Genomic DNA, 16,527 nt, shown 5'->3' on the forward strand with positions numbered 1-16,527 from the left:
CTAGAGATGATCTGATATAATCGCCGCCTGTTTTGGTAAGTTTCTAGAATATTTTCATCCATTTATGTTCTTTTATTTAACAGTAATACAAAGTGCAAGTGAAAATGTTTCGTTTCCTGTTTTATTTTCCTTTCTTGTTAATGGAACTTTCTGAAAACGGAACGAAACATTTTTATCAGATTGACAGTAATATTGTAGGAAAGCGCTATTGACCTATTATGTTGCTTCAAGGAAAGCTTTTTGTCGAACATCTAATATACATCTGGACTAATTTTAGCTAGATTTGTTCTTGATCTACAAGCATCTTTATGAAAGAGTTATAGTATAAAAGGAAGATAATGTAGACTATATTACAATTATTATAATAATATGAGCAACCATAGTGTTGGACACTTTATCACAACCCACTATCGACCTAGCTTACTTTACAATATAAACTGACTTTAGATTGAAACATGTTAGATCAGACGAAAGTTCGAAAATCGAAGTGGACTGAATCTCTTCTTCTTATTGTGACCAGTCCGTGAGAATGCGTTCAGGCATCTTTAACCCTAATGGGTCGATTCTATTTTGTTGAAATAAATTAATTCGTTGCTAGAAAATTGATATCAAAAGATAATTTTTTTTGAATCAGAAAATCTTCCCGCTATTATTCAGTGTCATTCTTTCTTCTTACAGCTGTGTGCCTAGTGACAGGGGTCAAAGGTCAAGTAGTCGGAGCATCATGTTCATCAGGCTTTACAAACCAGTTCCCTGATCCATCAGACTGCTCCAAATATTTTAAATGTCACCGGGGTGTATATGCAGATTATAAGTGTCCAGTTGGTCTGGTATTCAGTACTGAAACTACAGGTTGTGATTGGCCAGACAAGGTTACAACCGGATGCACTGGTACGTCTTTTTATAATTCCGTGGGTTGAGTTGGGGAGTGACATCTTCCACAAACAAGGCTTTGGATGGTTTAAGAAGAAGTCTTGACTGGCTGGTTACGAGCTACGGGCCTGATAACAAGATACAAAATTTCATTTCATATCTCACATTTTACAAAACTATCCATTTTGTTCTTCCAGTACCAACTACATCACTAGATTCATCTGTGAACCCTCTACAGTTCCCTGCTGACAGTAAGTTATTACTTCTAATACATAACACAATTGGTTACGAGGACTACAAATAAAAGATATTAACTACGTTACTCTCTTAATGAAATGAAATGGCAATTTTGAATACGTTGACTATTATTATAGCTATGTGAACTCTCTGAAACAGATGACAGGTTCACACATCAAAATTAAGATATGGACTCCTTGGATGGATACAAAGGTATCGATCACAGTAGTAAAGCGGCATAAGGTCTCTGCTGAATACTCCCTGAAGTTAGAGGCGAATTCAAACGGGCCAAGCTTGATGTTTCCTAAACATTATATCAGCTTGAATCCTCACGATCACCTTGTGAAACAAATAGAAGCAATAATTGTCTACAATACAGTGCAAAAGACTCAAAAATTAAACCAAAGAGAAACAATAATTTTTTTTCCGATAAACATAATACATAAAGGGATTGTAAAGAGGTTTTCTAACATTTGTATGTGTATCGGCAACACTCACAGGATCAATTTGCACTATTCCGATTTTCAATCAGAGGCCACAATTGCACTAAAGCAAAGCCAAAAGGGTGGGGGGGGGGAGTCAGAGGGGGCAGCCGCCCCTCCTCGCAGCCCCGAAGGCATGTTTTTCGGGCTAAAATCTCATAACTAGGTTAGAAATTTGAGCAAACTCGGATATACCCCGATTTTATCTCATTTCAGTTTGTCCAATTCAACCGTGTTCCAAAACCCTAAACTACCTTCTCCCTAACTACAACAAACCCGGTAATAGTGATTTCTACTTCTGTAAAGATGGTAAGATTTATGAACAGACCTGTGGAACGTCGTCTGGTACCATCGGTTATCCGTACTTCAACGTTCTGAGAAATTCCTGCGAGAAGGAACGCTCTAAAGACAGTTTGTATTAGAAGACACCACCACATTGTTGAATATACATGCATTGAAATAAACTGTTATAAAAACGTAAAATGTTGTAAATCATAAGTTTGTTTTTTTTTATTATCACAAAAAATTTGAGCTCGAAATTTTATTCTGATTCCTAAAAGTGCCGCGCATTATTACAAGATTGTTATATGAATGGCGTCACAATTTCATTCTATAAGATATTCATTCCAATAAAGTCAAAATTTAGCTAGGGTTTTGTCACAGAAAACAACAATTATGTGACAACAACGTCACAACAACAGACTGTAATATGGTTGATATAATAGAAAAATAAAAATACTGAAACTGCTACATTGTTCTTTCTATTTCGGAATTAGTCAAGATGAGTAGATCTAAAGTCGGGAATAGATTAGACGAGGTACGGTGTCAGGTACAGTGTACGGTGCGAGATAATCGATCTTGACGAACTATTCCCAGCCTTAAGGGAAAACTCTGTCTGTCCCTACCGATCGACCATCCTTGGCAAATATAAGGAACCTGGTAAAGACCAACTCCGTTTCGAAAAAAAAAACAATTGAGATGGTTGATGGTGTATTTCGACAATAAGAAATAAAACCTATATTTCTCTTGAGGATATTGCAATGATTGGTGTTTAGAATAAACTATACTTATTGTTGTTGACTGGAGAAATATTGGTTGAATATCACGAATAGACTCTCGTGTGAATCGACAGCCTATTGTTCTGTCCTCGTTTAGTCTTTCCCTGTTTCATACAAATATTGTTTTAATTGTTTTACCTTGTTTGAAAAACATCGTCACATGCGTGGCAGGTAGTAAATTTCAGCAGGCTTTGGAAGGGTATAATGTTATAGTTCCTTTATCCTTGCTGTACCCTTATTAGAAGGGCAACTGTGATCAAGCAAGCTACCATCTTATTGGATGAAAAATTACACCCCAAGCCAACTTGCATGCTGCTCGCATATTAGACATGCAGCTACTCTTCAAGCCAGCGCCAGTCCTTGGGTTCTGGATTTCCACTGAAACTAAGCCATTTACGTCGTATCAAATCATTAGTGGGGCCACAATTAGAGGACAGGGGACTCATTGTGGAGACAACTGTCGAGGCGTGATAGTCACGGGCCTCTCATGGAATTTCTGCGATGATCCCATAACAAAATATTCATATTTTTTACAACTGGGGGTGTTGCACCGTGTACCCTCACTGGCGTACAGTGTATCAAATACAAGTTGTCTTAAATGTCTTTATAAAAGTGATATGGAACTTATCATATCAGTTATAGCATCCAGTGTGCCAAAAGAATAAGCATTCCCATCCATCATCACCGGCAACAGCAAGCGATGTAGCAGGTTTACCCGTAGCTACATGGGGGCCGACGAGAGTTTGGATGCATTGATCTCCTGATCAAATACTGACAACCGACCATTTCCATTACTGTAACTAAACACCATACACCATTGCCCCTCTAGATATTTTACTTGCTCCCTCGAACAATCAGGCCTGATTACATGCCTGAGGTTTACTATGAGAATGTTGAGTGTTATTATAGAATCATTATGCCCTGTCCTATTAACAAAACAAATCATATTAGTTATTGTGGAATTATAATTCCCGGAGTTTAAATCATTGACGTATAATGTCGTAATTATGTCGTAAAACATCCTGTATTCTTCAGCGATACTTCACGAACCCAGAAATGAGTGTTCTAAATTGTATCATAGCATCAATCACACACTTTCATGTTCCTGCTTGGAAATCCGGAGTAATTCTGCTGATAATTTTCTTCTAATTTAGCTAAATATGAATTAATTTATGGACATATGAGACAAACTGGTATTTTTCCAAGTCATTAGAACACCTCTACTTTCTATTCATATAAGTAATGAATTAATGAAAATTAGTGAACCCATCTTTAACAATTTTGAGGAGCTGTCATGTATCTTAAAGATCAAAATCCAGTAGGCTGTAATTCCTGTAAATCGTACATTGAATGGCGTTCATGTCTTCATAAGCCAAAATCCAAAAAAGATAAGGATAATGCCATACAACCCTCAACCCAAGTACTAACGACCTGAACCACAAAACGAAACCCTAAATTCAAAACAACAATTTGGCAATACATGGTACAAATGAACAAATGAATCTTTCACACGAAGACATATCATGCTGGAAAAACATAAAACGTCCAGATCAGTTCTTAATCTTATTGCACAGACTCAACCACTTTAACTGCTTTATAAAAATATAAAAATTAAGATGTCACCTGTCAATTAAATGATTTGGAAATAGGGCGTGGCCAACACACCTTTATTTGCCTATAGTCATTCCATTGAATATAAAATATTTCATAGATTTGATTGACAGTTAAAGAATAATTTCACGAAGAGAAATATAGTTGTATATTTAAATAGATCAACCATTCGTCCCTGAATTGACCATAGTGAAACAACAAGTAACGATTAGAAAGACTTGAAGAACACCTTTAAAAAATATTTGATTGGGACACAACGTTGCCGAAATGAGAGTTTTAATCGCTGCAATTGGTGAGTAAAAGACAAATTAAATCTTACAATATTCGAACAGTTCGTCTTGCACTGGGCTGGCAATTCAAACATCACATCAGATCCATCGCAGTCGACATGCCTGATAACCAGCAACTGGATGGTCGACAGGATTTTTTGCTAGAAAATGAAAAACAATCATCAACGGACGGTATATGGAGGTGCAAGATATCTTCTATTTATTTGTTGCGGCGCTCAGGTTAACGTTATCCAGCGATTCAGCAGTTTCTCTCTTATGTTTCAAGTTACTCGTAAATCTAACTTCTCGTAGAAAGATTTAGTCAGTCGAAAGTTCAACTTAACCCCTCCCTGAAACCTATCCAATCGCACACCGAGTCAACCCAACCCTAAGATATATTTTTGAAATGCATTGGGAAGGAAGTGCATATTATAGTTACCTTTCTGATTCATGTCCATCTGTAATAACCCCGTATACCTATACTAATATATTTATTTCATGTCCATGGTTACGGCTAGAGATTTAACATTCGAAATTTTTCATCCTTACATAATCTGTATTTTCAGCAATTTGCTTGGTACAATACGTATCAGCAGCCTGCGAGCTGGGGTCGTACGCATCCCACGACACCGACTGTTCTAAATTTAAACAATGTAATCATGGAAGTTGGGTGATTAAGGACTGTCCACCACCATTACAGTGGGACCAATCCCTTATGACCTGTAACTGGCCAAATGCTGTAAACTGTGACTCTAACGATGGCCCTCTATCTGGTACGTGTATTTAATTATTTTATAACATCTACTGAACAAACTAAAGAAGGCAGAGAAAGACAGCATTATAGTTTTGAAAGGGGTACTCATAGGAATGAAAAGAATGAACGGGAGAGGAGGAGGGAGAGGGGTGGAGTGGGTGATATATGATAAGGTTCCCGAGATACCCCCATTATGAGGCTTTCGTGTAAAGGATTGATAACTTTTCAGTAATAATATGAATATCACTTACACTTAATCAAATAAACTGAAAGCAGAGAAGACAGAATTATTCTATTGTAAGCTGATAAGCCACTCAACGCGATTTTTTTTTACATATGCTCCCCTGCACTTTTGTTCATTAGTAGTAGTAGTTGAACCCCTGAATGAATAGTACACACCAGCTAATTTGTTCTGATTTTTTATAACTAGATGCATGTTCAACCTCGCCTTGTGTAAATGGTTTATGTTTCCTGTCCTCAACCTCTGCTTCCGGTTATAGCTGTATCTGTAATGCTGGCTTTAATGGAGATAGATGTGAGAATAGTGGTAAGTGGTAACTATAATAACCCCCTAGTACCTATCACTGCCTGTCCTTACTTCCCCTTAATGCTGGGTTGGAACACTTTGTGGCAGTGGAATAGCTCAGTTGGTAGGGTGTTGGATTGTCGTCTGCTAGGCGATTAGGTGCCGTATGTTCGAATACCTCTCAAGGTAAGAAAAATCGGATTCCTCTGCCAGTGCTTCCGAGAGTCAGTCCGGTGTTCGCCTTCAATCCTTAATACATAAAGGACTCTTAATATTGGGCAATAAGCAACATATGGCCACAGAAGGGACAAAAACAAGGAAACAATCCATTGCCCATGCGCAACATGAATGCAGCTCTCGGATTGGCTGCTACCAATGGTACGGAGAGGTTGAAAACAAAAACGGTGCAAATAGCCAGCGCAATTCTATTGACAAAAGGACGATGAGTGTCAATCTCAATTCGTAATACCAAAGATGCCTAATAAATGTAGGGAATATGCTTAGATTTTTTTTTTGCTTGGAGTTGATGTAAGATCGATAATTATATATATTATGTAGCATTATGTTGGCTTGAATACAGAACTGAAAAGAAATCATACTTTTTAAAAAACATATAAGAGTCAAATTCTCGTCTAGTTATATCCTCCACCAGGATCATATCTGATTATATTTCAGTGGTCAACAATATCTGTCAGCAATCCAACCCATGTTTAAATAATGGAGCTTGTACAGCAACCAATACAGGTTATATCTGCTCATGTCCAACCTCTTACACTGGTATCAATTGTGAAACATACCGTATGTTGTATTTTTTTCTTTTAATTTTCCCTGTTTGATCATTCCGATACTTGACGGTTGTTGCCAGTTGAAATGAATGTTTACATCTTCAACCTGACTCGTATTGTCCACTTGTCATTCTTTTCATAAAGTCTGTAGGCTTAATGCTTGTACTGAGGATGTCATTGAGCATCTTGTTGTATCCATAAATTTTGGTATTTAGATTATTTTCAATGTTCATCATTTATGGGAAGCTTACAGTTTGCACTATATAATAGTGTTCCTTTAATACAAATGTGTTGGCTAGAACATTTAACTATCATTCCCCTATAAAATTGTAGAGGTTATACCCTTTTTCATGCCTGACCATTCGATCACTTTCGAAACACTGACAACCTAGGAAAACTACAAACATGATATCTAGCTCTGTAGATATATTTTGTCATTCTTATATGATTCGTAATGGCGAAAGGATCCATGCGAACGTGTATTAGGCGGATAGACCCGATGGCGTTCGGGGCCTTTGACTTGTGGATCGTATTATTGCCGTGTATCGTGTATATATTGTCTTTTGATACCAAACCAATTTGTTATAAAATGAATTCCAGAGCCTACGTCTGTAAACTGTGCATCAGGAATCTCTGGAACTGAATGTCAAAATGGAGGAGTTTGTGTCTGGGACGGAAATTTTAGATGTTCCTGTTTAACACCATATACAGGTGCTCGTTGTGAGAAAAGTAAGTAAATACACATTGTATATTAGATAATCAATGATTATATCTTACAAGGATAACAACTGGTATTAGTTTTTCCAAAGGTCTACTGAAATTATGAGTGAAGATGACTTATTCAAGGTCATCATACTTTCACATGTTAACTGAGAATAGATAATACGTGAGATACAAGCTAAAAGGTTTTGCGTCATCCATGGGTTATTCAACTTGCAGAGGGCGCTTTCGGTTCGTATCAGATTTCATTGCCAATTGCCAGAAAAATCAATTCGTGTCGTAAATGCGGTATTTTGTTTAAATGTTTAAACTTACAACATATTTTGATCGTAAGATATTGTGACAAACGTTGCTCTATCGTATGTTAAGCAGATTATTACTATGATGACGATACTCAGTGGGCCTCAGCTATCGATGATATAACTAATATTCCTTCCGCTTTTACAGACGGAATAACAGGCGATGCGTGTAGTGTCAATCCCTGTAATAATGGCGTGTGCAGAATAAGTTCAACTTCCCGAGGCTATACCTGTGATTGTTCAGTTCCTTATATTGGTGACAACTGTGAAAATTACAGTAAGTAAATACTATTGTACTGTTTTGTTGTTATATGGTATAGTAAATCTTCTTTACGATAAATCTTTCCTCATGAAAGGATTTTTGATATTGATCCTTTTTTGGTACAGAGAAATATGAATGTAGATCTTATGTGTTTATCATGTAGATCTTATGTGTTTATCGTGTAGATCTTATGTTTTTATAATGAAGATATTGTGTGTTTATCATGTAGATATTTCATGTTTATATTGTAGACCTTATGTATTTCTCATGTAGATCATATGTATTTATCGTGTAGATCTTGTGTGTTTATCATGTAGATCTTATGTGTTTATCATGTAGATCTTATGTGTTTATCATGTAGATCTTATGTGTTTATCATGTAGATCTTTTGTATTTATCATGTAATCTTGTGTGTTTATCATGTAGATTTTATGTGTTTATCATGTTGATTGTATGTGTTTATCATGTAGATCTTATGTGTTTATCATGTAGATCTTATGTGTTTATCATGTAGATCTTTTGTATTTATCATGTAATCCTGTGTGTTTATCATGTAGATTTTATGTGTTTATCATGTTGATTGTATGTGTTTATCATGTAGATTTTATGTGTTTTTCATGTAGATTTTATTATGTATTTTTGTATTGTAGATTTCTGCGCAGTAGAACCATGTTTAAATGGAGGACAATGTTATAACGAACCTAATAACTATCTGTGTACCTGTACTGGTGGTTATACTGGAAATAATTGTCAATTTGGAAGTAAGCTATTTTATATCACACTGCTCCCGGGTTGTATTTTCATAACGTACCAACGATTTACATCGCACTGACTCCAAAGATTTAAATCTTGTACATTCATAACCGATTGCAATGCCAGGTTTCCAACCTTTGGTCTTGTTCTACCCCTTTTCCAATTTTACACACCCATGATATCCTCTCCACGAGTGTTCTCAGATACCCAATATGGTGTCTGATGGCAACCCCGTGAGATGAGGGTGGAAAAGTGTCTATGGATTCTTTGACATTTTGCAATGCCTTTAACTTAATACCTTGTAATCCTTTTCATATATTTTTTAGATTCATGTGCTAGCAACCCATGTGGTTCAAGAGGACTATGTTCTGAAAGCGGTAGTTCCTATTATTGTGCCTGTGATATTGGTTACTATGGTACTAACTGTGAAAACTCAGTCCCTACTGGTGAGTTATCTTTCCTTTGTTAATTAGCAATGAGTTATCTTTCCTTACCTGACTGTCATCGTGTCTTGATAATCCAATGAGGCGTAGGTTGCTTGAACACCTTCGGATATTAAACCTAGTTTCTTCCTTCCATTTTTCTTTTTTATCTGTTCTTGTTTCACTGTCAGACAGTTATACGCCCTTATCAAACTATTATAGAACAGTCCCCAGCATTCCTAGTTTCATGGGTATTGCGTTGTTCCACCGACAGCAAGTTAAAAGGAAATATAAGCCGTCATCTGTCCTTATTTCACTGCTAGACGGTTACCTTTAAAATTAGGCAGATATATCTATATACAAATGTTTACCAGCCCCCAAACATTCAGTTTTGTATTTCCCTTCCCAATCGATAGCATTATGTTCTGTTACAGACTCATGTGCAAGCAACCCATGTGGATCAAGAGGAACATGTTCTGTAGCTGGAAGTTCCTATTCATGTACCTGTTTTAATGGTTACTATGGTACTAACTGTGAAAACTCAGTCCCTACTAGTGAGTTATCTTTCTTTCCTTTATTTATTGGCAAGGAGTTATCTTTCATTTGTTTATTGGGGTTATCTGCCCTTGCGTCGTTTACACATTTCCTCGGTGGTTAAAGTGGTTGTGTAAGTTGCTCGAATACCTTCGGGTATTTATCTTTCCTTGGTTTATTGACTGGCAGTTATCTTCCTTGCCTCTTGATGGGTAATGCGCATACTTATCAGACACGGAATAATGTTTGCTGTTATGGTACTTTCTATCCATTCCAAAGAATGTAAATAATGGTACATTTCAATTAACCAGCACATCTTTACTGTGATGTTTAGTTTTCTAAATGACAGCTGTTGAATAAGGACATATTGGTTTATGTCTTGCAAGTTTCAATATATATCCTAGTAAATACTATACTGTTTTTGTGCTAACAGAGAACGTTTTGAATTGTTGGTTGTTGGATCCTTGTAAATGTTATATAGAGAAATCACTCAAAACTGCATCCTCTATGAATCAATATCCCATCTAAACCATCAATATCCGACCAAATCACTATATAATCTGTAAAGGGAAACCCTTAATAAATCGACACCCCCTCTAATGTGGTTAATGTACTGTAATTGTAGATCCATGTTTGAGTGATCCATGTAAGAATGGTGGAGGATGTCAGGTCCAAGGGTCAACCTATACATGTAGTTGTCCAGCAGGTTATATTGGTACCAACTGTGAATTCAGAAGTAAGTCGAACCTGCATTGGACACCTTGACAATGTTAAGCTATTACAAACTGCGGGTTATACATTGACAGCAGTAGCTACCTTTCTTGTTTCACGGAAGTTTATAAATGGTGTGTATATATTGGATTGTACATTGGCTCTGACATTCGCTCTGTATTCATTCGTGTATACAATCCAAAGAAAATGGTGACTATTGTACAATCCAAAGAAAAGGGTGACTATTGCAGTCAAGGTATGCGAAAAGTTCGTAATATCTTGACATTATGAAGATGACATTGGGCAGAACAAACTTTTACATAAAATCGTAATGTTAGAACTTTTCCATATAAACATTGTGTTCTTGTTTTGTCAGAAATATCCAACTTTTGTTTTGATATAGGATGGATCCGCCTCAGATACGCCAAATTCTTTTATTTATTGAATCACTAGCCTGTGAGGTCGAATTGCTTGCTGTTTGCATGTTCCCTATTTGTAAAAATTACCTAATGGGATGGGATTTGATGAAAAAAAAACATATTGAATAGTACCACGAATATCCCCCAAAATACTTTAAATTATATCTGTAATTATTCAGAGTTATTTCCCTTGCAATGCGTCAAATTTGGTAAATAAAATCTAGATGTGGATGCACAATAGGCAAAGGTATAAATAAATATTGTCGACAATGATGTTTAGCTGTTTTGATCATTCTGAAAGGAATATTCTGATCCAGATATGCTTTTTTCGATTATAGACCTCAACAAAGCCATCCATGACCTTAATTGAACAAAACGTGATTTTTTAGTGTATCGAAGATCATTTGACGGGTCAGTCACGCAATTCTGCTTTATAAATCAATCTGATTCCTGTATCTTTAAAGTCTGTATCTTTGTATTAATTATTTACGAAACGGAACCAGATCCTCATCAATATCATTGATCAAAATTATTTTTCAGATTCTGCATGTGACAACAGTCCCTGTGGTATTGGAGGTCAGTGCTCCACTATAGGATCATCCTACCAATGTAAGTGCTATACAGGATATACTGGTACCAACTGTGAGGTACGATTTGGTAAGTAACAAATACTTTGCAATATTGTCTATATGGACTCTGTGAGGTTCTCTGGCACTGTCGGTAAAAGCGTTGGTTCTTTACATGACGTCATTTGATTGGTTATGTCGAGAAAATGGCGGGTGTGGGTTCTTATGCCGATCGGCGTGAGGAAGTTCGATGAACTTGAATAAGTCATCTTCACTCATAATTCCAGTCAACCCAGCTGTAAATGGGTACGGAAAATCTGGGAAAGATTAATACCAAGAGATTTGGCCAAGGACCAGCTGGTGGAAAGAATCCTTAACTGTCAAATTACTAATTTTCTCTGAGCTCAAATACAATAGTTCTTTGACTTGGATTCAAAGGCTAGCGTGTTCTCGATGGTTTCATATCTGCTTATTGCTTTTGCGTGACAATCTGCTGGCAAGTTGAAAACGCTGGTCTACATAAATGGTTGCTCTTCGGTATCGTGTCACAATCTAGTTCGTTTGAGACAGAAACACTATACCTGACTGTAAGCTTATTATGACATTCTCTAAATTACAGACGCTTGTTCTTTAAACCCCTGTGTAAATGGTGCATGCCAAGTATCTGGAAATTCGTACGTTTGTAACTGTAACACCGGTTATACTGGAACTAACTGTGACAGCACTGGTGAGATACTTATTCTTTCTAACACTTTCAATACTCGCTTCTTTCTGTGCACATAAATATGAGGATCACTTAGAGGCTTTAAGAGGATTCTATAGAAGGCCGTGTACCACTTGTATGGAGGAGGTACTTAAGGTTTCTATTAGTATCACATACAGATCGTCTGTCATTCAAAACACATAGGCAGAAATGCAGATAGTCTCTAGAAGCTAAACATTAGGATTTCGCACAAGTCTTTTAGGTTTTCTGTTCGCACTAGGTCTGTAAATTTCCATGCACCCATCTGACCTTCGCTTTGTCATTCCTAGTCAGATATGAACATTTATACTAATATTAATAACACCAAAAGGTAATGGTTACTTTTATCTAAAGGATATTGTCACTATGGACCAGTTTCAGTTGCCGAAATAATTCCAGAATCCAGTTGTACACAGGTTTATCAATTTTGCTTTACATTGTAAAATTAGTCTGTGTTTCCATTTAGATCAATAGAGGGAGTAGTCATTGTTTTATGAAATTCAATTACTTATAACTTAAAAACGATAGTCTGGTTTTCCAAATTTGACCATCTTAATGTTTAGTTTTAACTCTGGCTTTAAACTTGCATAGGTGTTTAAAATTATATCTAATAAACCGGCACATACTCCCACTTTGAAGCACCCTTTGATTCTTATCATGCACCAACTAACTAACAGTTTATGACTCTAGATAACTGCAATCCCAATCCCTGTGGTCTACACGGCTCCTGCACGAACACTGGTCCTAGCTTCTTTTGCAACTGTGACGACGGATATCTCGGATACAGATGCGACTTCCGTAAGTAATGAGTTAATTGTAGGGACAATTGTTTGGAGAAGATAACCGAGATCTATCATGTGTGTAACTGTATCTAAAACGGCAACGATTAGTGTTTGTTGGTGCCGATATGATTTTCAAAAGTGAATTTTTTTTCTTTGAATGTGATAAAGAATTGCATTGAACCGACGTTACTTACTCACTCGGCTCCTACGCAGCTGCTATATTTAGTTCCATTTCCAACTGAATGAATGGTACTTTTGATCTCATGTGATTATTGTGACCATGCTGGATAGGTTGCTTATGCAGCTTTTGTGGATTTTATCGTCTTAAAATGGAGATTGTGATCATTGATCATCATCTTTCATTTGCTAGAGTATCTTATGCTGCCGACGCAGGGTTTGGATAAACAATCCTTATCAGGACAGCTTTATGGAATTGTTTTTTCTTCTGTCCAAATTGCAATTTAGTCGTTAACTTCGGTTTTAAACATATGATCAAAAGTAAAAGCTTGAAAAGATATCGATTGACAAACCACAATACAGTAAATATTATAAGTTTGGTTGATTTTGCAGGTGATTTCTGTGCCAGTGGACCGTGTCTGAAGGGAGGTCAGTGTACCAATACTAACAATGGATACCGATGTGACTGTCCCGATGGTACGATAGGGGAGAATTGTGAATTCAGTAAGTATACAGATCATTATTTCTCTCAAGGTTTATACACCTTTCACTAAATATTTTGCGATCAATTTTGTTATTAGTATGGTGAATTTCCACACTTACGACAAATTTTTATCGTAAGATATTTTTGTGAAACGGTGCTCATACATATCGCAAGGCTATAAACCAGTAGAACAATTAACCGGCAGTTGGATCAGTCTAATAATTGAGACGCTGATTAAGAAATATTAATTTACTGATTCTCTGCTCTCGTGGACTAAAAGAGACAATTTTATACAGTCAGGTATATTCAAGAAAAGCTAAGAAAAATTTCATCCTGCAGTACATGGGGCCTCGGTTTATAGTACATGGAGGCGACCTCTGAAAACCTGTTTTACAGACGGATCGGTTGGAAGTCATGTATCCCACCCCCACCATTCACACTGGTCCATAGGAACTGTTTGAACTACATCCACGGGACTCCACCCCTAATATGTACCAAGTTATATAATAGATATTTAAAAGGAAAGTCTTTGAATCTTCCATTAACGGCCATTTAATTCATTTACAAAGGGGTCTCTAAACGCAGTACAGCATTGTGTTAAAAAAAACTCCCTGGGAAGGGGCTTCAACACACTCATGTCCACGGGCTCATCTTGTTGAGCCATTGTGATTCACAACCAATCTGTATTTATCTTATTCCAGCCAACTACTGCGCCAGCAACCCCTGTATTAATGGAACCTGCTACAACGAAAAGGATACATACAGATGTGTTTGCCCTGATGGTTTCGCTAACAACCCATGTCAAGGTAAATAGATTAGCATCATCATCGTCATGATGATCATCATTATCGTCGTCGTCGTCTTCGTCACTCCTGAATATAGTTTTTGTCGTCGCCATAATCGTTATATTATAACATATTATATATCATTATCATTATCGCAAACTGCAATCAGTGGCGTAGCCAAAGGGGGACAGAGGGGTTACATCCCCCCTCCCCCAGATATTTTGCTGCCCCCTCGGACGTAAACCTGGCTCCTCCACTGATTGCAATGTACAATGTAAGGCCGAAGACAGAGGGGAAAACTTGTATTCATTTAATTCTGTTCCATCATCTTTCAGATTGTAATGAGTTATGGGAGTGTCCAACACGTGAAGTAGCTTACGTTATACCAGACAGTTTGGACAATACCAAATATATCATCTGTAACAAGGGAAGCAAGATGCGCATGAATTGTTCTGCTGGACAAACTTACCATCCCTTTATCTTACAGTGTCGATAGACTCGCTTTACCAGACCACATTCTCGACCAAATACCAAATATTTTATTTCAGAACAATAATCTTGCTTTTCCAGATCAATATCCTCCGACGTAAAACATGTTTTGTTTTTTGATTAAACCCAATAAATTGTTCCAATGTTTGTTTTCTTATATCTTACTATGTATGAATTATCTATTCGTTAACTGATTTCCTTTCTAACTGTAGTCAATATAAAAAAAGTACTAACGAATCGAACGGCAAAACGAAACCCAGAAATCCAAAACAATACTTTGGCAATACATTTGTAGTAGCTAATGCAATTTTCAAATAAGAAATATCAAAGGTGCCACACCCACCATTACTGGTCAATATACTCCTTTAAAAAACAAAGCCGTTCCACGAATATTGAATGACAGGCATCAGAAACGTCGGAAATGGAATCAGGATTATTAAAACGCATCTCTTTTTTCAAATTCAAAGATACAATGCTGCTGAAATATCTCATTTGAACAAATTCGACTCCGGGACACAATTTAATCAATTTCGACGCTGTTGTCGTAGAAACATTTCATAATTTTAAAAAAACTTGGCAGTCTATATTAAATAAAAAATAACGAAATATCTGAATTTAAAATTGATATTTTGATATTGGATTTATCGAGATCAACTCAGAGATCAGTTTGAAAAATGTCGATCATTTTTGTTACCTGTAAGATCAAAGGCAACCACCGACAGGTAAACATAGTCGTTCAGTTATTTGAAAATACTGGTCTGTGCCAAATATTGAAGTCCCCAGTCATAGTTATTACTCAGTTTATCAGTCCTCGTTATACTAGAATAATATTGAAGGATTTACAGGATATAAGATCTAACAACAGCTGATAATCTTTAAGTGAATGGATCAGCTTGTTAGACACCTGCTCGATAACTCACAGGTATGATTCGATCACGACGGTTGTTCCAGATGATACCTTTCGATTTTTGAATAGTTTTCCAATGTTAGGTTGTTCGGATTGGACAATAAATAAAGACTAGGCTTATTCCCATCTGTCGCGACCTAGACTAGTGCTTCTGAACAAGGGAGGAATTCCTTTAAAGAGGGAAATGGGGAGAAATCGTCGGACCGGGGGGGGGGGGAATTTTCAAGTGAGTTGCGCTTCAAAATGACTAATTTTTTTTAGGGGATGGGGGATGGGGATTAGATTTGGAAAAACTCTTTCAGGGAGAAATGATCTTACTAAGATTGAGAATCACTGGCAAAACTGCTTCGATATCAGTCGAAATAATTATAGGAATGGTAATATTCCATTAATAAGTGCCTTGATGACGAGAATATAGTTCTTGTGTATCAGGAGAAACATATCATCTGACTCGAACAACCTTGGTAAATCAAAATGGTCGTTACAACCTATAGACTGTTTCGATATTAGTAATTTATACATTAAATAAAGGAAGGGTTTTTATATAAAGAAAGTAGTCTAATAGAATACAATGTCAATAATTGTTTTATATTTAAACATTTATATTGTGAGGATATTGACATATATTGAATATTACTACAAAACATTTTATCAATGCGTAATTTTCATTCTGCCGAATAGAATATATCTAACTTGGCGAAGGTCTTTGTATCTGAAACGTGTATCGGTATCATGAGATAAGTTCCCAATTCCGAAACTAGCTGTAGAGGACGGATTTTGTATTGATAGAAGTGTAAGAAAAATAGGAGTCTCTATTCCCGAAACTATAGCTGTCCTGGAAGGTGTTTGTATCTAAAACAAAAAGTGTCGGCATCATGAG

The 16,527-nt window shown here is 36.6% G+C and overlaps 1 protein-coding gene across 1 annotated transcript in view; it reads left to right on the forward strand.

The window, feature by feature from the left end:
- Window positions 1-4,379: 4,379 nt before the first annotated feature.
- Window positions 4,380-16,527, forward strand: part of LOTGIDRAFT_200309 (hypothetical protein) — a gene marked incomplete at its 3' end in the record, with an annotated part of 36,554 nt that continues 24,406 nt past the window's right edge. The window contains exons 1-14 of the mRNA XM_009049556.1: window positions 4,380-4,553; window positions 5,097-5,303; window positions 5,715-5,831; window positions 6,486-6,608; window positions 7,196-7,324; window positions 7,763-7,891; window positions 8,527-8,637; window positions 8,956-9,075; window positions 9,486-9,605; window positions 10,211-10,321; window positions 11,256-11,372; window positions 11,901-12,008; window positions 12,714-12,821; window positions 13,376-13,486. Coding sequence (XP_009047804.1) covers window positions 4,529-4,553; window positions 5,097-5,303; window positions 5,715-5,831; window positions 6,486-6,608; window positions 7,196-7,324; window positions 7,763-7,891; window positions 8,527-8,637; window positions 8,956-9,075; window positions 9,486-9,605; window positions 10,211-10,321; window positions 11,256-11,372; window positions 11,901-12,008; window positions 12,714-12,821; window positions 13,376-13,486 — 1,636 coding nt within the window. The remainder of the gene's footprint in view (window positions 4,554-5,096; window positions 5,304-5,714; window positions 5,832-6,485; window positions 6,609-7,195; window positions 7,325-7,762; window positions 7,892-8,526; window positions 8,638-8,955; window positions 9,076-9,485; window positions 9,606-10,210; window positions 10,322-11,255; window positions 11,373-11,900; window positions 12,009-12,713; window positions 12,822-13,375; window positions 13,487-16,527) is intronic.

This window comes from Lottia gigantea (genome assembly GCF_000327385.1).
Source record: "Lottia gigantea unplaced genomic scaffold LOTGIsca_139, whole genome shotgun sequence".
Classification (NCBI taxonomy): domain Eukaryota; kingdom Metazoa; phylum Mollusca; class Gastropoda; family Lottiidae; genus Lottia; species Lottia gigantea.